The sequence below is a fragment of the Styela clava genome, chromosome 13 (genome assembly GCF_964204865.1).
Source record: "Styela clava chromosome 13, kaStyClav1.hap1.2, whole genome shotgun sequence".
In the NCBI taxonomy this organism is placed as follows: domain Eukaryota; kingdom Metazoa; phylum Chordata; class Ascidiacea; order Stolidobranchia; family Styelidae; genus Styela; species Styela clava.
This window is the reverse complement of record NC_135262.1, coordinates 3,513,902-3,539,866: the sequence shown is the minus strand read 5'-3', so window position 1 is coordinate 3,539,866 and position 25,965 is coordinate 3,513,902. Positions and strand designations below refer to the sequence as shown.

At 35.4% G+C, this 25,965-nt stretch overlaps 2 protein-coding genes across 2 annotated transcripts; one reads left to right on the top strand and one right to left on the bottom strand.

The window, feature by feature from the left end:
• The first annotated feature begins 962 nt into the window (after positions 1 to 962).
• On the top strand, positions 963 to 5,252 carry LOC120333197 (scavenger receptor cysteine-rich type 1 protein M130-like). The gene is made up of 5 exons (XM_078119389.1): positions 963 to 1,011; positions 2,336 to 2,380; positions 3,281 to 3,397; positions 3,953 to 4,072; positions 4,519 to 5,252. Exons 1-5 carry the CDS (start codon positions 963 to 965, stop codon positions 4,845 to 4,847), a joined length of 660 nt encoding a protein of 219 aa, XP_077975515.1. The 3' UTR covers positions 4,848 to 5,252.
• Positions 5,253 to 8,214: 2,962 nt separating this feature from the next.
• LOC120333170 (uncharacterized) lies at positions 8,215 to 15,079 on the bottom strand. Its single transcript, XM_039400537.2, has 6 exons — positions 14,688 to 15,079; positions 11,807 to 12,751; positions 11,152 to 11,306; positions 10,408 to 10,575; positions 9,878 to 10,016; positions 8,215 to 9,471 (listed from the first exon to the last, which is right to left on the bottom strand). Exons 1-6 carry the CDS (start codon positions 14,704 to 14,706, stop codon positions 9,152 to 9,154), a joined length of 1,746 nt encoding a protein of 581 aa, XP_039256471.2. The 5' UTR covers positions 14,707 to 15,079; the 3' UTR covers positions 8,215 to 9,151.
• Positions 15,080 to 25,965: the final 10,886 nt, after the last annotated feature.

The following is a 25,965-nucleotide window of genomic DNA, read 5'->3' as shown; positions in this document are numbered from 1 at the left end:
TGTAGTTTTTAATTTTGTGTAATTACCCGATCGTGCCACCCTTTTTCATGCGATTATTAATTTATGTTTTAAATGTTATCATTCCTAAAGCTAATTTTATGTAATTTAATCTCCTAGATCAGGGTGGTCCAAACTCAAACACGCGCGTGTTTTTTGCAACCAGCTTAAACAGTATTACAAAAATGCTGCCTATATATATATGTCAGAAAATTGACCGATCTCTCCTGCCCACCGGCGGCTTGTTGGAAAACTCCAGTCGATGGCTTAACACTGCCAATCACGGCCCTCTAGTTAGTGAATTACATCGCAAAAGATACTGTAATGGTCACTGGCAATTTGAAAACCCCATATTTGAAACCACGCTGTAGAAAAACAATACACTAGTAATTATTGTTACAAAAGTTTTAGTAACTTGCAAGTCACATGCAAATCAATGCTAGAGAAAAGCCATATACTTGTCAACAATGTGGAAAGTGTTTTCTCAAAATTTTCACTCGAAGGCATATTCTAACCCACACTGAAAAAAGCATACACATGTAAATATTGTGAGCAGTTTTTTTTTTAACAAACTACAACTTGAAAACAAATATTCGAACACATACTGAAAAGCCGTACACATGTCAACAATGTGGAAAGCGTTTTTGCAAAATTTCAACGTGAAAAGGCATAGTCGAAATCATACATTTAAATCTTTTAACGTTGGTTATGAATTAATATGACAATGGAGAGTCATCGCCATTGATCTTTAAATTTTTGGCTTATCACGCCAGAGTAAAAATATATACTGTTAAACAAGTTAATTTTCATATACAACTGGATTCTGTTACCAAATACCTTCTTCAATTTTTCCCGTGATGAAAGTTTTTCAATTAGGTTTTTATAATATATCTCTAAGCAAGAAAGTTATGTATTTGTTAACAGAATGAGCGGGCTGATTTTTATTTTGGTACTATTAGTAAAAGATGGCAAGGAAAAGTCATTTCCAAGGTCATTGGTCATTCCGATGTGCTGGTAAAGTTTTCGCGATATTTTGTTACACAATAAATATGTACATGTGGAGGCAGCATTGCGGCGCGATAAGGATTGCACATATAGTAATTTATTATTGATGAGCAACCGCAACACGATTGAAAAAAGTTATTCAATAATTCAAAAATAGGTTTTATTCCTCAATTTCAACTTCTAACGTAGGTAGTGTAATCATGTATACTTTACACATGAAGTTATATTAGACTCTGATGCAAACGTGACACGTAGCTTTGGTATTACATAAATGCTGAAATGTTGTTGCCGTGAACAATGACCTCTTGGTGGTGAATTCTATAATCAGGCTCGACCAAAACCAAATCATCCACCATTTTAAATCAATCCTGAACATTTTTTCTAAATATGAATTAGTAAATACATTCTAAACTGGATCATGATCAGCAGAGAACAAATAGAAGTTCGAAAATGCAAAAAGATTATAAAACAAACTGATTGGCTCCCAGGATCTTCGCTGGTACATGAGCAGGGCTGCCAGATCTCAGCAATCAAAAAAGCCAAATCAAGATATAAAAAAGCCAGAAAAAACAACAATTTTACTAATTACAAAAGCCCCATGATTTGTCAGATTTGTTACCCTTGGCATAATAGTAGTTTTTCACAGTTTGCAATATGCTGATGTGGAGCCATTTATTGAGCCACACAAAACAAAATTCAGTGTATATTTCACCCATAAAAAGTTAGGAATGAAAATGTCCATCCCCGGATAAATAATTTATCTCATTTATCCAGGAAAAATTCAATGGGCAATTAAATGGTGGATAGCTGCCTTCGCCCAATTAACAAGAGAGCTACGCACAAATATATGGACACGTCAGACCAGAGCGAATCAGTCCTTACCGGTACCTTTGACGCTACCGGTACCCTCAAAAAAGTTCTGAATTTCCAGTAGCAAGAATTTTGCAGAATCAAAACGTATAGCCAGTCATGACACTGACTAAAATCCGTGTTCCCATGGATAAAAAATTATACAGCAAAATTTTAGACGAAATATCAAATTTCATAGAATTCACGCAAAATTTTGAAATAAATAAAAGTAATAGCCTTCTAGCGAAAAAATTAATCTTTAACCACTGAAAATTTCAAAGCAATTGGTCCAGTATTCGAAGAGAAAAGCGACTTTTTAAAAACGTGTCAAAGAACAACAACAACAACAACATAATATTGAAACGATCGTTATGTCCACTTCGTGTCCAATAATAAATCAATATTGAAAAAACTATACATACCGCTTAGAGTATAATGAAGCCACTTATAATTTTAATAATTTTAAGTTCCCTTATTTTTTCAGAGGTACAGACACTCACTAGTGAAATTGAAAGTTTGAAGAATGGAGGTATTTATTTCATTCGTTGTTCTTACATTGTTTATCGCTATATCTTCTTGCCTTAGATTGTTTTCTATATCGGGAGTTTCTTAACTGCACGTAACACGTCCACGGTAAATATTCTCTCCAAAAGAGGCACAAAAGGCTATATCGGAGGCATTTTGAAATGTAAAATACTGTTACGGGTCGTCTCATTTAAATTCATATTCTTACAGTTTAAAAATTTGTGAAATTTGAACATTTTATTAATGCAGAAACAGACACTATAGGAGATCCGATACGGGCTCATTTCGACTCTGTGTCTCTTAGTAGTGTCTCTATGTAGCTGTGTTTCTTATTAATTAATTAAAAAAATATTTAGGGAGCTATATCGAAATATAGGAATTTGTTGCCCAATTATTAGTTCTGATCGGGAATGTACAAAGTTCGTGGTTGGTGAGGAAAGTTGAGAGATTAATAATCCTATAACATAAAATCATTTCCCAGGAAATCAGAACCCTTGCATTAACAGATCATAGAATGATAATTTGAAGCGTTGATATTCGTGGAAGGCAGTGGTTTACTGATCTTTCACTGACTGCGCACCACTTTTGTGTAATTTACTCGGGCTGCGTACCAACAAAAAATTCATTTTTTTTTACTTATTTTTATCTTTTCAAGGGGGGCTATGGGAGTATTTTGTGTGGCTACTAGTGGTACGCGTACCATGGATTGAGAAACACTGGTGTAAGGCGATCTCACTTGCTTAGCGTGATCTCAATCGCTTACCAGAGTTGAACCATGTATCTTATGTTGATACTTTGGTACTTTGGTACGAACCAAAATCTTCAAGTTCACAACCGCTGAGGCTGCTCACCAAAGTAGCACTGTTCGTGTTTCGAATACAGAATAATATTGATCTACATTTAGAAATCGTTTTTTTGCTGTCGGAATTGAACCAACTTCGTAAAATTAACGACGAGCAGACTAAAAGTATCGAAGATTTAAAAAAGGGAAATGCTGCGACTGGACAAAATAAAAAACAAGGTAAGATTTTCAATAGGAATACTTATGTAATATGGCAGAATGTAGGCGCATAAAATAATTCAAAAATGCTTTGGTACATGAACATTTCACTCTGATATTTCGAAAATTCCTTGCACGCAGATAATAGCACTAAAGACTATGGGAAATAAATAATAAAATCAAGTACCAATAGTTTGCAAATATAAGGCCTTAAAAAAGATAAATAGGATTTTCATATTTATCCCCGGGGAACGAATAGCCGATAAGGCGGTTTATCATATAGCAAACAAAGGCCAGATACCAGTTCATGTCGGTTATAAGATTAGTTAGCCAGGTATTTGTTTTGGATGCATAGACTTGATGGGGAAGGAAGCGGTAACAGCAAGCAATTACGAAAAGGGAGGGGACGCGAATTACAGATTCATCTTCCGCGAGATTCTTTTCACCCGTTTCGAACCTGCAAACCCAGTTAGGATAATCAAAGGTGCGAAAGCCAGCGTATCCTCAACGATCAGCACGATGCATAAAATATAAATAATTAAATATAAAAACTATAACATCCCTATAAATTTTCAGATTCTAATCCTTGTTATACCAACCCGTGTGGTAACAATGCAATATGCAAACGTTTAGGCAATGAAAAGTACGACTGTAAATGTCAAAAACCATACACGCGAAATGGACCAACGTGTGAGAGTAAGTATTGAACTGTACGAGTCGGTAGTTAGGCCGATTGTAATGGAATCTCTTGGCATTTTGGTAGTCGCGCGTAGCTTCGCTCGGAGGTCAATTTCTAAGTAATTTCTCGTGACCTTGCTTAGAGGAAATATCTATAAAAATACTACCATAACACGGGATCTCCAATAAGTGAGGTTGATGTACCTAACAACGCGCCAATTTGTGCAACATTATGTGCTGGGTTGGCGGGAAAAAATTAAGGACAGATTTGCTTTTGAATCTGACTCCCTAACAACAGGGTCCTTTGTTTCAGAAAGCCTTGTCGTATTAAAACAAAACAAACAGAACGGGAGCGTTTCCTATTATCACAGTATTTCCAAAAACAGGTTCGGGGACAACTCGAGGGACATCTTTGAAACTTACTACTAATTATGTCCCACACTTATAAGGTAACTGTATTTCAGTTAAAGATGGACAGCTGAGACTCGCAGGAGGAAATTCTGACAGCGAAGGGAGACTGGAAGTGTTCCATGCAGGAGAATGGGGAACAATATGTGGATACCTTTGGGGAATGGATGAGGCATACTTAGCTTGTCGGGAACTAGGATTCAATAAAGCGAAAGAAGCGGGAGTCGGATTTCGATTCGGTGAAGGAAAAGGGAAAATATGGCTGATCTCAATTCACTGCGATAGAGAGGTTACACAGTTCGAATCGTGTCGCGGCGTCGGGAAGTATGGACCGTACAATGCATTGTGCACTCACGACAACGATGCGTCAGTAGTCTGTGAATAGTGCCGCTCGACTATTTTCTATCAATAATCCGTATACAAAACTACAAAATTTCTGCGGCCCGGTTTTTCATAAAAATATATTGCGCTTGGATATATTTCAGTGCTTTTAACTCTGACACGGACAAACTACGGCCCAGGGGCCAATAGGTAATTTTCTCCAACCAAATTTTGATGTTTTATCTAAAAACAAATAGCTCAGGGAATTCGTTGATATTGGTATTGCCAGTTGAGTAGCCAGTTGTGTATTGTATTGATTAAAATGATATGCTTGATTTCCTGATGTAAATTTGGTTAAACAAATTGGAGAAATACGGCAAATAAAACGTTGTGGAAGTTAAATTAAGATTTACTCTTTATTCATATACGTCTCATACAAGTCACCGTCTCTGATTAATATACCGGAGCATCTGGAAATAAATGATGTGTAAATGTTTCACTTCTCGGGTCGTTATATACAAATATCTATTAGAGAATATATGCAATTATGAGCGAATAACTGAGTCTAATTTCGTTGTTCTTGCACCTAAATTTATACCCGTAAACTGCGCGAAACGTAATTTTTTGAAAACTTGAAATTCTTTTTGGATCCCAATGTCTACCCATTCGAACTACAAATTTTTGGGATTTTTTGTAGAGTAAGGGTTGGGAATGCAGATTGCACTAGAAATTCAAATTTTCCAATCATTCCGAAACTTATTCCTAACCTGATACTTACCAATTACTCATCGATCTTGATCGGTAAGTATGTTGATAGGTATTTGTCTGTTTGTTTGTCTGATAGATGCACGCGATATCTCACGAAAGCGAGGCTGAATCTGCTCCAAATTTTGCATGTGCATTCACCATATCTCGAACCAAAAGCCTATTGATTTTGGATGAATTATTTTGTATAATTAGCGAGTTATTATTTGATTAGTGATGGGACACGCGGTGTCACTATAGAGTCATGAAGCGAAATCGCAGTTTCGATCGATAAGTCTTCGGTCTCCGACCGATATTCTCGTTTGTTATTTTAAAACGTGACGCGGGTGCTTTCCCAAATCTCACATTTTTGCATTAGCGGCGGGGCTTTTAACAAAAGATCCCAGATTTGTTATTCTCTTGACTTTGAGCCCGGTTTCGGATCAATTAATTGGTGGAACCGAGTATTCAGATTCAGACATTTTCGCCATGCAAGAATCAATGTAGAACAAAACAACAAGAACGTTCTAGTCCATAACCTGCGTTGGATGATTATCAGAGTAATCAACGCGAAGTCATCGAGGTCTTATCGGTCAGCTTGCCGTGTGTGTGTTATAAGGTTGCGCTTATTCACAGCATTTGGTTTTGTTACTTATTGATTTTAATCGGTAAGTATGTTGATAGGTATTTGTCTGTAAGTATGAATGCCTGTCTGTCTGTCTGTTAGATGCACGCGATATCTCACGAAAGAGAGATTGAATCTGCTCCAGATTTTGCATGTCCGTTTATCATATCTCGGACCAGAAGCCTATTGATTTTGGGAGAATTATGTTTCATAATTAGCGAGTTCTTAATTAATTAGTGATGGGACACAAGGTGTCATTATGGAGTAAGAGCGCTGTCTTGGGGGGATCCCCTAACTTTCGATCGATAAGTCTTCGGTCTCTGACCGATATTCTCGTTCAAACATTGAGACGATATCCTAGCCACTGTAAATAAGTAAATGAAAAACACCGTAACGCAAATATAACACTCAATTTTGACGTTTTTGTTTGTTAGCGAAAACTGTGTGCAGATTCTCGCGTAGTCGTCAGAAAGCCATAAGTGCGTTGTGTAATGATTGATTCTTTGTTTCATGTCTCATGTTAACAGATATTCGTATAGTAAACTGCAATTTTTATATTCGACTTGATATTTCGCCAGCGCTACTCAGTAACTATAAACGAGATAGCGATCGGAGACCGCCGACTTATCGATCTTCCGCATGTTCAATATTTTACTCATCAAAAAAATAAAAATATATATATATATATATATATATATACAGGGTGTCTCAAGTAGGCAAGCATACATTTTTACTTTTGATTTTCTTTTCAGGTACTCATCATAGAGCGTTCATTTTTTCATGAAAGATAGTACGGATAACTAGTAAAATTTAGGTATTGTTAGCATTTTTCATCAACCCACAGAATGACAGAAGATTAACCCAAAAAAGAGATGCAAAATTACTGTTCGGCAAAAAGCATATAAATCAGTATGAAAACTCAATTTTGCACCTCATTTCTTGGGTTATTCTCCTTGTCAATCTATGGATTGATGAAAAATGCAAGCACTACCTAAATTTTACTATTTATCCATGCTATGTTTCCTGAAGAAATGAAAGCTCTACGATGAGTAGGCTACCTGAAAAGCAAACCAAAATTAAAAGTGTATACTTACTTTTGAGACACCCTGTATATATATATATTGGCTCCGGTATTTGCCCAATAGCGACACCACGTGTCCCATCACTAATTGATTAATAACCACGAAGTCCACAAAGTCGCGCGTCTTTGAAACGTGGTTAAGAAGATGCTTTAGCCCAATGTGCGCTCTACGGAGAAAGTTATTACTTATCGATTTTAATCGGTAAGTATGTTGATACGTATTTGTCTGTATGACTGTCTGTTAGATGCACGCGATATCGCACGAAAGCGAGATTGAATCTGCTCCAGATTTTGCGCGTGCATTCATCATATGTCGGTCCAGAAGCCTATTGATTTTGGATAAATTATGTCGTATAATTAGCGAGGTATTAATTAATTAGTGATGGGACACAAGGTGTCACTATGGTGTAAGAGCGCTGTTTCGGGAATCCCCTAATTTTCGATCGATACGTCTTCGGTCTCTGACCGATATTCTCGTTTAAATTGCGATTGGGACCATATAACAAATCCCACACCTAACTGAGAACTGTCACCACGCTCAAAAACTATGAAGTAACAGGCCATGCTTGCATAGTTCAATATTCTCGATCAAAAAATATCAATATGGCTGGAAAATTTGACTGTTAATTCTATACGTGAGCTCATTTATATGAGAAGCTCAAGCCAAAAATAATTGCGTGGTTATCATTTATGTTGTCTTCCAAAGAAATAGCGTTTTGACTGTTGTCCACTGTTTTTCAATGTGCGCCTGAGAAAGACGGTACGAATTTATAAAGTTTACAAAATGGCGCGTCTCAAAACGCCGTTAACAACCGTGCTTTAGTCCAATGCGCTCCTTACGGAGGGGGCTATTCAAATTGTGATTTGGACCATGCAACAAATCCTTCACCTAACTGGCGCCACGATACAAAAAAAAACGGCAGAACGAGCCACGCTGGTGGTTCATTATTCTCGATCAAATCCAACAATTAATAGAAAATATCAATATGACTGGAAAATTTATTAAAGAAAAAACAATCGTAAGAGATCAATAAATAAATTACACGAAAAAGAAAACTCACAAAGTGTAAATAAATGTAAATGTACAACATGAACTCAAGGAAAAATGAGATTTACGAATATAATCATAACAACATATCCCGACCTATTTTAATTTCTAGCTTTTGTTGAAATGATGGCTCAAGGTATTTAATCATAACAAGCTCCAGTCTATAGATATACGAAGTGAGAAAGAGTGTCAATGTCGTTTTAACGTTCTCCCCTTTCTGCCTATATGACAAACATAACAATCACTCTGATGTATTTTATGACATCATTGTCTTTCGATTATATCGGGTGAATCGCTCTAATAGCAGAATTTTTGTGAAAAATGTTATTCAAGTATTCGTCTGTTTACTATTGATAAATATAAAATAATTTATAATAGATATTGGTTTTGGGCATAGAGCAATACGAGTACAATATAGTAAAATTTAGGCTTTTTAAAATTGTCCACGCCAGTCATTTCTCAGATCTAGGAATCTTGCTTGACATGGTTGCGGCCATACTTATCTGTAGCAAGTATATGTACAATTTAGCAAGACTTAGTCAGTTTGTCTTTGTACTAGTTGTCAGACATTTCTTAGATTTAGAAAAATGGGCCCCGTGATGTGACAGTTTGAGAGTCGTTGTCGGACCGGTCTCCTTCGTGAAACATAGAAGCTCTCTTTATGTTTGCTTGGATTGACTAATGTCTTATTCGGAGAGATTGATTGAGTCTGAGTCTTGTAGATTAGAGATATAAACGTAGCACAGTGGTATCATTGTGTAAGGCCTATTAACCCAGTAGAAGTTAAAGTCTTTGGCGTCATTCTTGTTTTCCACTGAGATATAACGTGAAGGATGAACACGTTTTTCCCAAAAATTTATTGTTGCCTGGTTAGTAGTTTTCTATCTTTCCTTGTTTCTCTTCAAATTTCTGGGAGTTTGCAACCGATTGGCAAGAAACAGCGTCTTCAAGTTTACCCTGGAATCTGGATAAGGATTCCATTGCCTGTTGCCGATCTTGGGCATTCAAAGAAGTAGTAGAGGGGCAGCCACTGACTCGGTGACGATTGAGAAGGGAAATTCTCGAGAAGGTTCTGTCGCACGATGTACAAGCGTAACGTTTTACACTTTCGTGTGTTTGCATATGAGCTCGGAGGTTCGATCGATCAGCAAATGCTCGAGAACACACTGTACACTGGTATGGTTTTTCTCCTGAAATTAGAATCATAAGAAATTAATGAATGGATTCATCAAAAATTGCACAAGTAGACTGAAGTTTGGACAACTTATAAATTGTATTTTGTTGAACTTATATTTTATAAACTGGACGATTGTATCTGTGTAGCAAACGTTTTTTTTATGTTCCAATTTTAAACGGCTTGTTTTATGAATATATTATTTTATATTTATGATAAAATATTAAAATTTTTCAGCATGGAAGCTATATCAAGGAAATTTAGTCCATAATCTGTCAGAAATGATGAACTGCTTAAAATGATTCCACGAAAAATGTGAACGAATAACAACGGATAATAACGTTATAAAACTTTCGGTGGAGTACCACCACCCTGAATTGGTGAAACGTGTTCTGAATTTAGTAATATTTAACATGACGAACCTGTGTGGGTGCGGATATGTCCTTGTAAAAGCCAAGTTCTGGAAAAGGCTTTTCCGCAAATGTGGCATTTACATGGAAGGGTGTGTGTTCTGATATGCATCTTCAGCGCTCCAAGTGAATTGTATTCTTTTTCGCAAGTCTGAATAGTTAGATTGAATAAATGTTAGTAGAAAATTTGTGGCAAAAGTTCAGTAGTTTAACAGAATTTCACATTTTCAATCCAAGCCATGTTCTTTTCACACACCTTAGAGAAGATAGAGATATACTATTTAAAAATATAGTTAAGTTTAATTAACAATATCCTATTACTTTCGGTAATCTGAAAGAAGTGGAATTTTTCTCGTCTCGGCACAGACTATCATTTTATTTAATATACCTTAAGCTAAGATGATTTGGTCCGAGAAACTTGGGTCCGAGGTGTATATTAACCTAAAACGCGCCGACATAGGGCAAACGCTTAGTTAGAACGCGATTAATTTATTATGCAATATCTAAAATAAATCGTTCAAATAATAGAGAAATTTACTAACCACGCATTTGAAATTGTTTGATGACTCTGTTTCTTGGTGAGTTTTTGAATGTTTGAGTAAACCTCCAACTGTAGCATAAGTTCTGCCACATTCTTTGCATGGGAAGCGACATGGTTTGAAATCAATGGGTCTTGCAACCATTTTGTTGTTTTCAATCTGCTGGGTGTTCTGTGTAAAGAAAATAAAAGAATAAATACTTGCAATATATGTTCTTTTGCTTTTAAGGTTACATATCTAAATGTGGGCAGAAGGCAGGAGAGAAAAGGGGGAGAGTGTTAAAGAATGTTATACCAAAACGAGAGAAAGCAAAGGGAAAATAAAGAAAGAAGGGACGAATAAGATATTGCTTCGCAACAAAGGTCAATTAATAAGAAAAAAGAGATATTATAGAACAATCGCATAACCAATATTAAATATAACGACTCACATCGATATATATAAAACAATAAAACAATAAATCAAGATCTATGAAATGGGATACATATATCAGAAATGATACTATCCCTCTCTAACAGGTATATTCGTATGCTTCCATTAGATCTAACTTCTCAACACAAAACAGGAAAAAACTTAATTAAACACCAAATAATCAAACGCTTACAAATATTCTTGCTATATATTATTCCTATTCATCACTTCAATACTGTCTCACTTAAGCACTTGTGACATGATTGAGATTTGTGGCAAGTAGGAAAGAGGAGATATGACTTGTAGTTCAATACGCAATATCATAATACAACTTACAATAATTGAGGTAGTGTTGAAGATATTATGCACCATGGTAGGTGGAGAATCAAGTCTATCCATTGTGTTGTCAAACATTCCGTTTTTGTAGTCCTGTCGAATCCGTTTTCCAACCGGAACGGAAGTCAGGCTATCAGTCGATCTTGGTGATATTTCTGAAAAGTTAAGTTGCTTAATTTAATAAACGTAAGCATTATATTGCATACATGTTTTATATAAAAATGATCTTAATGTGAGATAATTCATAGATGGCGATGAAGCTTACAGAAAGAAGACTGTTGTATTGTAAGCAATAATAGGTTTATCTTCGCAACAAAGATGTTAGCATCATAGTTCATATCTGTTTTTCAATTAGGAATTAAATGACTTTTTTATGAAATTAATTTATAGATTCCAGGTACGCAACTAAAGTTATAAAAAGTACTGATAGAGGAGTGTCAAACAACAACTGTTGCTTTGAAATCTATATACAGATTTAACCTCACAACGGAAATAAAAGTAAGAAGTTTTTGATGCAAACATGGAACATTTTGAGAGAACCATACTACGGGAACAGATGGGCTAATGCCCAAATAGACATGCAATTTTGATATACTGTGTACAGCTGGTAATAAGTTTGTGTGAATATATTTTAGTTAAAAACTCAATGAATTACCACTGGTTTTTGTTTGGGTTTGCAAAGTCTCCTCTAATTTTCGTTTTCTTGAAATCGCGATATCTGGCGACGTTCTTTCCTTTTTAATAAATACTCCGTTATCTCTCGCGTATTGTTGGTGATGATTTTCTACTCGGCTACACTTTTCCGATTTTGCCGAGATTGGAGACGTTTCAGTCCGGCCAACTGAGTTTGATGTGTCTCTTCCTTGGTGGGAATTCTGAGCTTGGCTACAGATACGTGTAAATTCAGCAAACATGTTATGTCCATAAATGTGCTGTAATGCTTCTTTTGAATTTGTGAGTGGAGACGATGCAATTGATGAAGTGGGAAATGAATAAGGCCAAGCAATCGATGGAGAAAAATGTCTCGCAGCCTGGCTCATGAAAAATGCAGGATTCCATAAACTTGGGACACTGGTGCTCAAAAAGGGAACAGTTCCATTTGTTGGTGCATATGTCCACGGAACAAAACTAGAACCGAACGTATTTGGGATTGCACTTATAGGTGGACTGTTAGAAGGGGTGTTGTTGCCTGAACCAATCTTAAACACATTTTCTGTATTCTGGTTTGATTTCGGAGATCTACTCTCGTCGATGACCAGTTCCGAACTTTCGCGTCGGGACTGGGTTAATTCTTTTTTCTGCGATTTCGAGTCAAAACGCTCAGAAATATTTTTCAATTTTTTTATAGTTAGGTCGAGCGGCTGATCAAAATGATCACTGATTCCGTGCTTCAGTCTTTCCATAGAAGGAACGAAAAGAACCCTTTTGCAAATGTCTTGATCCACCGTCATGTCGACACCCTCGTCCACACTAGACCCTGTCCCGGAATGAGCTGAAGTTGACGATGGCGAGGTAATGTTAGGTGAACTTTCAGCGCTGAGTAAGCTGTCTTCCTCGTTGCTTATGCGAGAATAAGTGTCCCCATATGTTGATGAAATAACTGAAATACCAAAAAAAAATAATGTAAATTGTTGTGTACAGAGAAAATCTAACACATTTTTGATTAGGGATCTTTGCCGATCATAGAACTTAAAAAAATTAAAAATCGGAATTTTGTTTCATTGTTACTTCGTTTACTTACATAAGTTAACTTTCTAACTTTAATTCTAAACGCTTAGTTGTTTAATCAGTTATATTCTTCAAAGTGGCGTAGTGGACTATAAGGACAAACATTAATAAGTATAATATATAATATATATATTCTATGCAAATTAAACCAATGCATCGCTATTCAAATAGCGGTATCACGTTACAATATGAGTTCATATTAATACACGGGGCGGTCGCTTTCGAAACGATGCACCCGCTGTGCGTAATTAACATTCCAAATATGTGACGTCATAATTTCCTTTAGTGTCGCAGGGGTATCGTATGCTACGCCAGCCGCTGTATGACGATGCCTCTATTAATGTCTAGATATGCCATGGCACCTGTCTCACTTTAAATTTAGATGCTACACAGGCCACGCATGTCGCCGCTTTGCCTACATATGGTAGCAGGTCGTTTCTTTTGAGACCGAGTTATATTTAATCGCCGAGATTACTTCGATCGCTCCACAATGTTTGCGTACATGCTCTTAACAAATAGAAAATAAACTCGATACAACAAAGAAAGCTTTCCAAAGAACAACAAATCTGCAATATATTTGAACTCGCGATGAAAGAATCGGTATCGCAAACCTAAAGAGAGTGATGTTATATTTATTATACATTCGCTATTTTATTTTCCAAAATAATGGGAATTAACAAATGTGTCTTTGTTGCTGTGTTGTGTTATTACTCAAACAATATTAGAAAATGTGAACATTTACATATGATGATTTGGTTTCTGCGGGATTACGTTAACATAGTTGAATTATGCATGTCTGAGGAAGTTTGACCCTTGCCATGCTAATCGTTACAGAAATACATTTGTGATAGCGCGTGAGACCCTTATCACTTAGAATATTTACAACTGTTATGGAGTTTTCTATTGATGGCGAAGTCGTATATTTAAAATCGTTAGGGATGGAACCGGAATTCAAAGTACGGGCAAACATTTTCTGGTTGAATAGTGGATCGTGATCCAAAATTTGACTTCGCAATCAAATCAAATTTTTTTTTACTGTAAAGCTCATACAAAAAATAAAAAGGTTGATCAACATAAACATAACATAAAACGCGACAAATGTACGGCATTTATTTTAATGAAACATCAAGGCAGATGATTATTACACTTGGCGCACAGGAAATCATAGTGACGTGAAACATTTGTTGGTGGACAACTTGGCTATTCTTATCAATTATACACTGGCAATATTAGGCCGTTTGTTTTACGCTATGAATGAAGAACGTCCATCGCTTGATCTTACTTGATAAAAACCAGTGCTTACTAGGAAATAGCTGAATAAGATAAATGAAATCATCCCACTGCCTTTTCCCATACGTAAATGGGCACTTTGTCACTATAACGATATTTCAATTTTGAATTTGTCTTTTATACCGATTGAATTATATAATTAGGAGTTTTATCATATTATAGAGATAAAATGAGTCCTCAGATTATCATTAATAGAAGCCCAAGTACGATTATTAGCGATTGTCTGATTTGAAGTTTTGTTTTGAATTCGGACGCATTATCCACTTCATGTTTATATCGGAACTTATTAATTAATCTGATTTTGTAAATAAATTTAGCGCTGCCTAAAGTTTGCTTGTCACCTGTGAACTACACTTTTGCCAGAATTTATAAAATATCGGTCGATGAATTAATTTTATTTATACTTATTCTTACGTCGACTGCGTCAAATATGTCTTCTACGAGTAGACCCATAAAAACACTTCTTTGGTTAAACTATATTCGTAAGTATCAAGCAATATATGCAAAACTTTACATACCTTTGTCCTCGAAGATCATTCTCGTTGGTTTTTTTCAAATTTCAGTGTTGAAAGTAGTAATAAAATTGAAGATATTTCCAAGAGAATAATATGAGATATATATGTAATCTTATAATATATTCTAAATATCAAAAATGAAAAAAAATGTGTTCAATTTTCTATTCCCATTCCAAAATGTCGGATTTAAGGAATTTTCGTCTAATACTTGATGTGGGAGTTTCTATTCCTTATGATTTTTTAAATAAATAAAATTTCCACTCTCAAAATTATTTCATAAGAACTCTATTAAACTTCCCTCTACCTCACAGTTTCCTTGCCAGAGTTGACTTAAATTATTTCAAATCTCAACCTTTTCCATTGTCCCCAAAAGAATAAAATTAGATCTTTAATGGTCGCCCAAATCTCCACTCTTTCCACTTTATCATATGTCTCGATACTTTTGCTTTGACCAAATTTAAATATAAATAACCTCATGACTGATTATATATATAGCTTTATTTTGTTGGTCATATTTCGCCTAACTTCCATAAGTTTCGCCTGCTACCACTATTAACTATTATATTAACTTTCAAAATTAAAACGTTTATTCTCTGATACACGCTAACTAAGATTGAAACTAGATCTCATGGATTCCAATGATCGTTCACGTCTCAGAACAAACTGTGTGCTTCTCTCCTTCGCAATGCATGTAAAGCATACCACATGCATACGCGTCTTTCACCTGTCCTCCGTCGGGAATGCACACGCTAAGTGACAGCATATCTAAATATAGGGTGAAAAGAAGCGTTCTGATTGCTTTTTGTTTGTTTCTTATATGCTCATTTGTCACCTTTTGTGACGCAAACTCCACGGGATGCCGCAGTCATTTTCCTCTACACAGCGGGTAGCGTACAGCAGGTTCACGTTCATTGATAAGCAAATAAAATTGCCGCCCCTGCCACGCGTGATATGTCTGGATATTGTCTGCGCAATTCGTAAATAAACAAACAAGAATAGAAATACTTAGCAAATAATGTAATTTATCGAGTTAATTTTAGTTTTTGGAGAATCCTTAAGTTGAATTAAATTTAATTGGATTAAAAGACGCGATGAATTAGATCTGGCCACGAAAAATGATCCCCGCAAAACCAAAAGAACGATATAAATGCACTGAAACTCAAGGGTAAAGTAAACTAATACCAAATATTATTTTTATATTAGAATAAAAATAATATTTAGTTTTGAAGTCATTTAGGTGTTCCCAGACCAAATATTATTTAAATGTAAGGTTTTGTCTTACCGATAATCTGGACAATGTATATTACTATTATTATATTAATTGATTAAACTACAGAACTATATTGTTTTAGTATGTGGAGCCATTTTTGATATATTTGATCGTATGTTAAAGCCACAAATGTATTACTGCCAGCGAATATTTGCATATACGTAATGTGTCTCGTTTTCAGGCGTTATCTGTATACAAACAAAATAAAAAAAAATGTGTGGTTCAGACGACATATTTTTGTGTTCGTGCAGCATAACTTTTGGAGCACTTGTTAAACGTCACAAATTTAATATCTCCATCGAATATTTGCATTCGAAATATGTCTCGAACTTGTCCTAACCGCGTTATCCGTAAACAAACAAAAACATAATAATGCCAAAGATAAACAAACACGTGGCGTAATATTGACTATAACACTTTGCATGTTTGAGTAAGGACTTAATGTAACTACTTCGAGATAATTAGATTTATATTTGGGTTCAGTAAATTTTGCTAATATTTATAAATCAAAAATGGAAAAAAATAGAGAATTTGGTGTCACAAATATCGTCTTAACGCTCTATATTACACTAACAATTACATTAATGTATAAATTATATTAAAAAGGACCGATTATTTTCGATTCGGTATTGAAACGTTAAACCACTCATATATGCTCGCAATGAGTTAAGCCAATATTCAAATTTCAGACAAAGAAATGATGAATAATAATGCTGAAACGTGGTTCCACAAGTATTGCCGTTGAGGCACTATGTTACACTAACGATTGTATTATCGTATATATTCCGCACTTAGAGCGATTTTCAGTGATGTATCCGAACAGTGAACCACTTTGTCAAACATTCAACACGAAGGCCCTACTTGATTTCTAATATTAATATTGAACGGAAATGAACAGCATTACATAACCTATAACCTTCTTAGATCTATAGGGTGTCCATAATGTTTTAAAAATAATTTAAAACTTCGAAATGGGAATTTATCGATACCATATATTGTTCAGCCCTTACAGATGTGAGATAAAAGGTAAAGTAAAAATACTTAAACAATTACTGATTCAAAACCATAATTGGAATTGTAGGGGGCTTGAATGCAATCTGTATTATTCTATTAAGTCAACTTGACATTTACACTAATCGACTAAGGCAACGTTTCCAATTAGTAAATTAAATATCAAACTAGAGCAGCCTTGACTCTGTAATCCAATATATAACTTAACTAATAAATCGAAATCTCAAGTTTAGTCTCGCTGAACTTGTAAAGCTCAACTAAACGTTCCAAATGTGCTAGGATATGAATATTTTTTCTGGAATTAGTATAAGAGTTAAAATACGATAATCTCATTCTAATATACTGGTGAATATCTAATAACACACTCGCTCTAAATTAATGCTCCTGTAACCAGTGCGGCTCTATCAGATATAAGTATAATAATATATAAACATATTTAAGATATTCTTAAGTTTTTAATATATGTGTTGCTTACTCTGCTATGATAACTGAGTTAATGATGTCAATTAAAACTTTCAACTCAATTTTATATGAAAAATTACGCACCTTACGTATTTCGTCGGTTGAAATATCACAGCACAGGATGTGCGAAGACTAGATCATGCGTCACAATGTATCACCGACTGTGTCAGTGTTACGACACAGTATCCCACAGCGCATTTCCCTCCCCACATGCGCACAACTACACCTCAAGGGTACAGACACGAAAAGTGCGACACCTCAACATAACGTGGTCTAGATCCCACGATGCGGGTGCTAAAATGGCCATTGGTAGTTGCATACGAAAATTGTAGTTATAATAAATAAACTAAAAGTGCGGAAATATAATAGGGCGAAAAGTTTTCCCAACTGTTTGCACCACTGAATAGGCCATTCAAATCTGCTATGGCCGAGTATGGCCCTTACTTCGTAGTTTACGATTTTCTCACTCCGTCTCTGACAATCAAAAAACAACGCAAACTTATTGGCATTTATCGCAATAACTGAAGCAGTTGTTATTCTTTTGGTGTCGATTGAAGCAATTTTAGTGAATTAATTTTTGATGAGTTGCCGGTGTACAATTCAACTTCTTTGAGCTATGTTTATCGGCACTCCCGTAGTGTGTGTACCAGGTCATGGTTAGGCCATAATTTTATTCCGATTTTACTCATTTTAGTTATATTACGAGTTCGGTGACTGTCTGTGTTAGCCATGCGAATGTATACCCCCTGTCCATAGGTTTCAATCTCTTTACACAACTTGATATAAAGTAGGCAAACAAAATTAGTTACCTCCGTATTGGTACATACACTGAAGCACCGTTTATTGACAGTCATGTTATTGCAGAAAATAAAACACACTTTCATTGGGGCCCCATTTTCCTTGTTTTATTCTGCGCTGGTAGATCACGCTTATAATTCAATGATGCTATAGAAAGAAATAAAAAGCAATGAAAAGCATCTTTTTAGTGCCTCATTCTGATGTACACTCATAGAAACTGATAATCTCTTGTGTAAAAAAAATATTTTAATTTCCAGAAATAAAAAGTGATTTTTTAAAGCGTAATTATTCTGTAAGTTTAAATCGAAATTCTGTACTCTCTGGATTTAACATCCATAGAAACTTTCACGAGTTACGAACGCAAAAAAATGTGCAACCCTAAATGAAAATGAAAAAACATGTTCCTAATCACTTAAAAAGATGAATGCCAGGTGATATGATTACCGCTATTAGAAGTTTGTATTTTTCACATATTCAATCAATTTTCCTAAATTTAGGTGAAAAGTGGTTTGAAAGTCTGAAATCTGAAACTGTTGAAAGTAGATTTACATTTACTAATAATCTAATCACAGCGATAAGATAACAAAACAAGAAATTGTAGATCAACTAATATAGATAAATTAATAATTAAAATCATCGTTCTTCCGGCACGCGACAGACATTGGCGACATTTGTTATCAGTATCTATTTGGGAAAAGCTCCCGCAGTTAGCGACGGGCAGGAAATACCCAATGTAAGTACGAACAATCACAGTATGGAATGCATATATATCTCCGAGCTTTGTTGGATAAGTGAATAAAAAGTGGACACAATGTTGAACTGTTGGTCAAAAAGAATATAACACAACTGTATAATTTAGTTTTCCTAATGATTTTAAAAAAATAACAAAACTGTATATTTTAGTTAACTCAATGAATTTGAGAGATTTTGATGTACACTGAACACAAATGTATTTTCAAAACGTTTTATATGACGAAAGTTAGACTATCTGAGTCAAAAAAATGATTCACAGACATTTTGGCCCATAAGACGGTTTTAGTTATGGTTTTCAGTTGCTTTAGTTCTTAAAAAACAATGAATCTGAAACAAATAACTGACCAACTCATTCCATACCCGACATGGACTGATAGCCCGACGAGAGGCCGTCGTTCGTTCGCCTTTGATTAAGCCGTCTTATCGGCTTTTCTCTCTCCCGGGATAAATATGTAAATTCTATCTTAACATGATTGAACTATGACAAGAAAACGAATTGCGTTCAAGGCTCTTAATCATTTCTTGAGAATTATTTTAGGTCGGCTAGCATCGCTGATGACTACCTCCGATAAAAGTTTATATTACTTAACATTAACTGACATACATTTTAAATCAAAGAAGACTTATTTATTGCGTTTAACCCGACTTCGGTCAGATGGGGCAATACAGAAACACATTTGAGGTAGTGTGCAATAGGAGTCGCTCCCGTATATGTAGCAGGGTTACATCTTGGTGCACATACTACATGAGGACCCAGTAAGGCTTTAGAAATGCATAGGGTAATTTTGATTATACGACTACGGGTCCACCAGCACAAAAACATAAAGATTTAAATATTTATTTATTCGTGCATGAAATATTGTAATGACACAGTTAACAAATATAATAATAAACGATCAGTTTAAATAAACAAGTATAAAATATTGCCGCAATCGACGAGGGGCCGCGAAAGACTACCAAAGTCATCGGAGATGGATAGTTATTCCCGTAGAGAAACCCCAATCGATGGCACATATTAAAATTTACATTTTAAAATTCACAAAATCGAGGTTTTTTGTGCGAGAACATTTCCCTATTTCAGCTCATTTAATAATGATTAAAATACACAATGAATGAGGCCTATGTACTTAGTTGGAATATTATATGCGAGACAGCGTTGCATAAGTTAATATATTAAAGCAACTTCATTTGTCAATTTGAAATTTGATCCCGATCAGCTGATCTGCTCTTAGAACACTTGTCTTGTGGCGCGTGCCGAGTGCGTGTGGGAGTCTCTGGGGACTCTAAGCTATATGAGTTGAACACATACCAGGAAACAATATTAATTTACTTTTTATACAACATGATTTATCTCATAACATATGTGGACCGTCTTTCTAGAGAGAAAATAGGAAATATTACGTCTTTAATCAATCGTAAGGATTTGATTTATCCTGTCAAGGACCGAAGATGCGCCGACAAGGAGTTGTACGTTATATGCTAAGTTGGTATTGGAAACCAACCACATTAATTCGAGAAAAGCGGTAATTGGCATCGAATGTTTTGCAATGCACCGTCATAACTGCATATGGTGACTCTTGGCATTTCAGTAGTGACTCGTAACTTCGCTTGTTTCTGCGTGAGTGAGCGCGATTTTGTTTTGAGAAAACTCTCTTTAAAATAATGATCAAAGTCGAGAGACTTTTTATTTAGTTTACCCTGGTGGTTTTGGAAGAATTGTTTCTGATTAACACAACTGACAACAAATTAAGTTGAGAAAAAATCCATCCGTTGATTTCAAAAATTTATCAAACTCATATCCGAAAGGAAAACTTTCCATCATGAACTACTTTAGTTAGGTTGTAGAAAATAGGAGTGGTATTATTGGACTATCGATTGGGGTTCTTCGGTGCTTTTTAATTAGATATTAGATCCCTGTGTATCGATGCTCGATAACCAGCTTTGGTCCCTCGCGGTTTCCCATCCCCAGTAAAAATATAAGATCAGCTTTTTCTTCGTATTTTGTGCTGATTTTTGTACTGGTTGGAAAAATATACTTGACTTGACTTGACAAACTACTTTCTCCTCATAAGCTTTTGCGCTAGTGAATCCGTGTGTCTATAATGTAACGATGGTATGGCAATAATGGGAATGTCCACTCTAAACGGCTATCTTGAATGAGTAAGTGTCGCTGCATGAAGACCTCTTGAGGTCCCTTGCAACTCCTGTCGCACAATTCAAATCCGTTTCTGGACTATTGATCTAGTCTGAGAAAATCCTACTTTGGTTATACAGAATTTGACCAAAATATAGAGTCTCCATTTTAAAATTGCAAAGGGAATCTATATTACCATTGTTTTGGCCCACACAGATGTATAAAATAAAGTAGTAAAAATACTTGAACAATTACTGATTAAAAACCTGGTTAAGACATATTGAGAACTGGCTTCATGACAAAATTGAAATTGTGAAGGGACTTTATGGACACCCTGTCATTTTTTGTAAATGCATAGCAAGAGCTCAAATTGGATATTGAAATTGTAAAATCAGAACAGTCTCATTTCTCATAGACAAGTTTTTGATTCGATCGAGTCAATATAAAATCAACATTCATCTTATGGAACGACGTTGCATTGGAACTTTTGGAACATTGGAACGGTTTTATTAAAAATACGACATTTGTCGCCTAATAAATGCTTAATTGTTACTGGAAAACGTCGCAGCGCACAGCAGTTAACGGACATATCATATGTCACGGTAAATGGACTGAAGATGTTACCTTATGTCAAACGCAGCACGTGCAGACAGATTGGGCCATTGTGCGCTTACCTGCATTGAAATCGATCGATTAAATCTGGCTTAGTCAGAAACGAATTGGTGTCGCCCCCATGGCGGACCGTTACGCTGAGTTTCAATTGCATTCCACCGGCGCTCAAACACACAAATGCATCCAGTGCAATTCACCCTGTCTGTTCAAGATCACATAGGCCCTCAGATGCTATACATGGGCACTTTGAAGTTCTGTCATTTCTTTGATATTGAACTTTATAACCTCTCATTGAAAAATGATTTACAGCTGCTGCGAAGCACATCATACTCGGCCGTCTTAGATCGCACATACCTATAACTAATGCTTTTGAGTTATCAATTAAGTCGAAATGAAAATAAGAACAGCATAATCTCACTCCACAAAATAGCAGTATATTTTCGTTACTTCATAGTCTAAATTCTTTAGAAAAGACTTGATATGCAAGAACCTGCAGTTGAATACGCGATTTCTTATCATTTAAGTCGGCAAACGCTTCTGCTACGTTATTAATATAATTTTTTTTGTTCGAAAATTTTAAGAAAAAATTTTTTATTACAGTTTTTAATATGAAAAGACTTAAGCCTGACTCTCATTTCGTCTCACCAGAATTCGATATCTGTTAAATTGTTTTGGGACTTTACTCTTCTATGAGGCTAGAGCCAAGTTGAAAAACTCAATAACGCCTTGGAATTGGAGAACAGGGTGGCAACCCATGCAATATGCTCACATCTGATCCAACGTGGACTAAATTATATCGAGCGACACACAGCATGGGTATATTATATATTCTTCAAATTAACAACATATGCATCAAGCCCGCAATATCAACATAACTCACCAGTTCACGCCGGGCCGTATTAAGCCACATAGAGAACCAGTTTTGATGTACATATATGTACAAAATTGTGCCAAGCAAATGCACTCGAAGGTGTTTTCATTTCTATGATTTTAAATGTGAAAATAGGCGTTGAAAAATCGTGTTCAGTTACTGCGGACCCTATGACGAGCTTGATCACAGTGGTCGCCCAGCACTACCATTATCTTTCTTAAATTGAAATATAATCTCCGTGGAATGATTTTTGATTTCAACAAGAAAGTTAGTTATCGAAAAAAAGAAATTTTCATGATTCCAATGATTTTTTTTACTCCGTCGTAAATTCGTTTTTTTTTCGTTTAGATAATTTTATGAAAAAAAGGCATATAAGTGATAAGAAAATTCGTTCATAGAACTTATTGTGAACTCAGAAAATTTTTAACAAAACCTAGCAAAAATCATATTTTTAAAATATACATTACAATGGAACCTGCGAATTGCGCGAATACCAAGTCTCCTGGGATTTACTCGCGGTGTAATGAGCCGATGAATGATGGCCAGACGTATAGATGGGAAAATTAATTTCTAATTACAAATTCGAATCCAGCCTTCTATGTTGAATTTGAATTGCTGCGCTATTTTGCCCGAAGCTCCTCACATGCTTGCGTGAGATCTACATCAAGCTAGTACTTTAACCAGAGGTTGTGTTGGTCGCATCTTTAACACGGGATTCGCCCTCAATCGATGTTAACTATAGTTTAGGCCGTGGAAGAATTTGAAAATGGACAGGCGGTAGACTTCGCGCTAAATTATAATGAATTTAACTTATGAAAATATATTTATCCCTAAATTATCGAGCTTAACTATTTGTTATAAAAAATCATGTTAAATTGGCACAGTCACTCGGAACCCAAATAAATCTCATGCGCGAAAGCACACAGACCCTCAGATGCTATACACGAACACTTTGAAGTTATGCCATTTCTTTGATATTAAACCTAGCATTGACAAATGTTTTACAGCTGCTACAAAACATACACCATAGTTGGCTGTCAGAACAAAACAGCCATACTTACATGCTTTTGAATAAGCAACTTACCCTATTTACTCACAAATGCCGCCCTCTAATTTGAGTAGATTCTGATGCATAGATAATTTTACCAAACTTCAGACAAATTTTGAGCCTGAATGCTAGTAGTTGTCATTAGTGGTTGTCTGTAACTTTGCTCAGAGGTCGGTCTTCTTTGTTTTCTAATACTCGATGATTTCAGAATTAAATCGAATCTAGAATACTTGAAATATCATGTGATTTTTTATTGCGATTCATCCTCCAAGCACATTAATGACTGAAAACATGGACTTTATCACTCAGGCAGTTTTCTGAGTTTACAAATATGGCATCAATAACAAAATTGAAGAATCCACCTCGACCTTCAGCTTCAAATAAAAAACAAGATGACGGCAATTCGAAATTATTGTCGGAACCAATTAGAACAATTTACTATTCGATTCGGATATTTAACATGCACAGCCCTATTTGTGAGCGTGCTCGTGACCTTGCTTTGGCTAATTGCCTTAATTAAAAAACATCATATCCATTTATAGATTAAGGTAGCGAGAAAAATATTTTAACTTGAGAATCATCAGGATTTCCCCTGGAGTCAATGTATTTCATTTTACTCAGAATTAAGTAGGCATTTTCCTAATATACTGCATGGAATACATATCAGAACATTATTTGAAACGAGAACAAGGATGCCTTGCTTAACAAAAGAGAGAGCAAAGGTCATATATATGGACACGAAGGTACAATAACTATGAGGAAATGTGTTCAGAGCATGGCGAGCAGTAGCTCCGAATTCCTCGAAATCAAAACGTCACGCTTGGCGGAATAAAAACCGGGTTACATCAATAAACCTAAACCAGCGAAACTTTGCATGGAATATCAGATCTCATAGAATTCGTAAGAAATTTAGGAATAAATAACAGTAATAGACTTCTAGTGACAATAATAATCTTTAACCACGGAAAATTTCAAAAACAATTGGTCCAGTAGTTGAAGGGGAAGGCGAACAACAAGAAAAAGAATACAAAACGATCTATAGGCCCATTTCATGTCCAAAAATAAGAAGGCTTCGCTGGGACAGCACCATCGTTCAACACCGAAGAGTAAGAACAACATGCAAACAAGAATAAATGTAACTTTGTTAATTTTTGTTATTTCACCTTGGTGCAATTCCGATATCGCTTACAAACCTGCAAACACGCTAAATATATTGACGACGATATGCTATAAAAACATTTCTGCAATGAAAACATAACCAATACAAAAGAAAGGAAAACGATTGGGATTGAATTTGATTAGAGCGAATTTGCGATATTTTTCATCACGTTTGAGACGTAAAAACTCAAAAGTAAACGAAAGAATCGCCCTTGAATTAGACCGAATGTGAAGACCTCCAATGTGACCCGAAAAAGGTCTTAGAGTCGTAGTTATGTAAGAATAAATAACGTTTTCAAGTAACGCAATCATTTTATTCAGCATATAACATTATCAGTTTTTTACTGATTAAACGAAAGAATCCCTTTGAATGGGACCGAGAGTAAACGCCTTCAAGTCTTATTAAGCGCTTCACACTGTGACCCGAAAAAAGGGCTCAAAGTAGTAATTATTTAAGAATAAATACCTTTTTAGATAACTCAATGGGTTTTTTCAGAATAATATAATCAGTTTTTTACATTTTAGATAAAATTTCTGCTGGTTGAACCTAATATTCTTATCCCGCTAACGGAGTTCTGATGTAGCCGCACACAAAAACAAAAGGAGATAAATCGTAAAAGAAAATATCGCTCAAATTTATTTTTACCTTCATGAAACAAAGTAGCGAAAGCGAGGAACTCATTTCACCCAAGGATAATAGTGCTAAGGTGACGTCGGAGACGAGTTTTTCGCACCTTTTTATGCTAAACGATTTAACAGCTGTAGCATAAATATAACAGTGATTGACTGAATGGTCTTGTTATACATACTTCAGTTGAACAAATGTTTCGTGTTAAAATGCAGCTTAGATTTGCGTAAGAACCATTGGATGTGAACTCAATTATTTTATAGTTAAGATAACTTAAATGCGAAATAATGCTATCTGATGCTTATTTGTAGAAACGATAATATGTTGTTACAATGTGATAAAAGTTTAAACTAATTTTGCACAATATTATAGTACAAACTGCCAATCTAGGAATGGTTGAGAAGGACGACAATTATTCTCCAATGGCAAAGGAAATAGGAAAGCAGTCGGTATAAAATAATGTGTTGCGAATGGTATGAAAGTATAGAAAAAATATAATGTCATAATTAGACAAACGTAAAATCATAATAATGAGC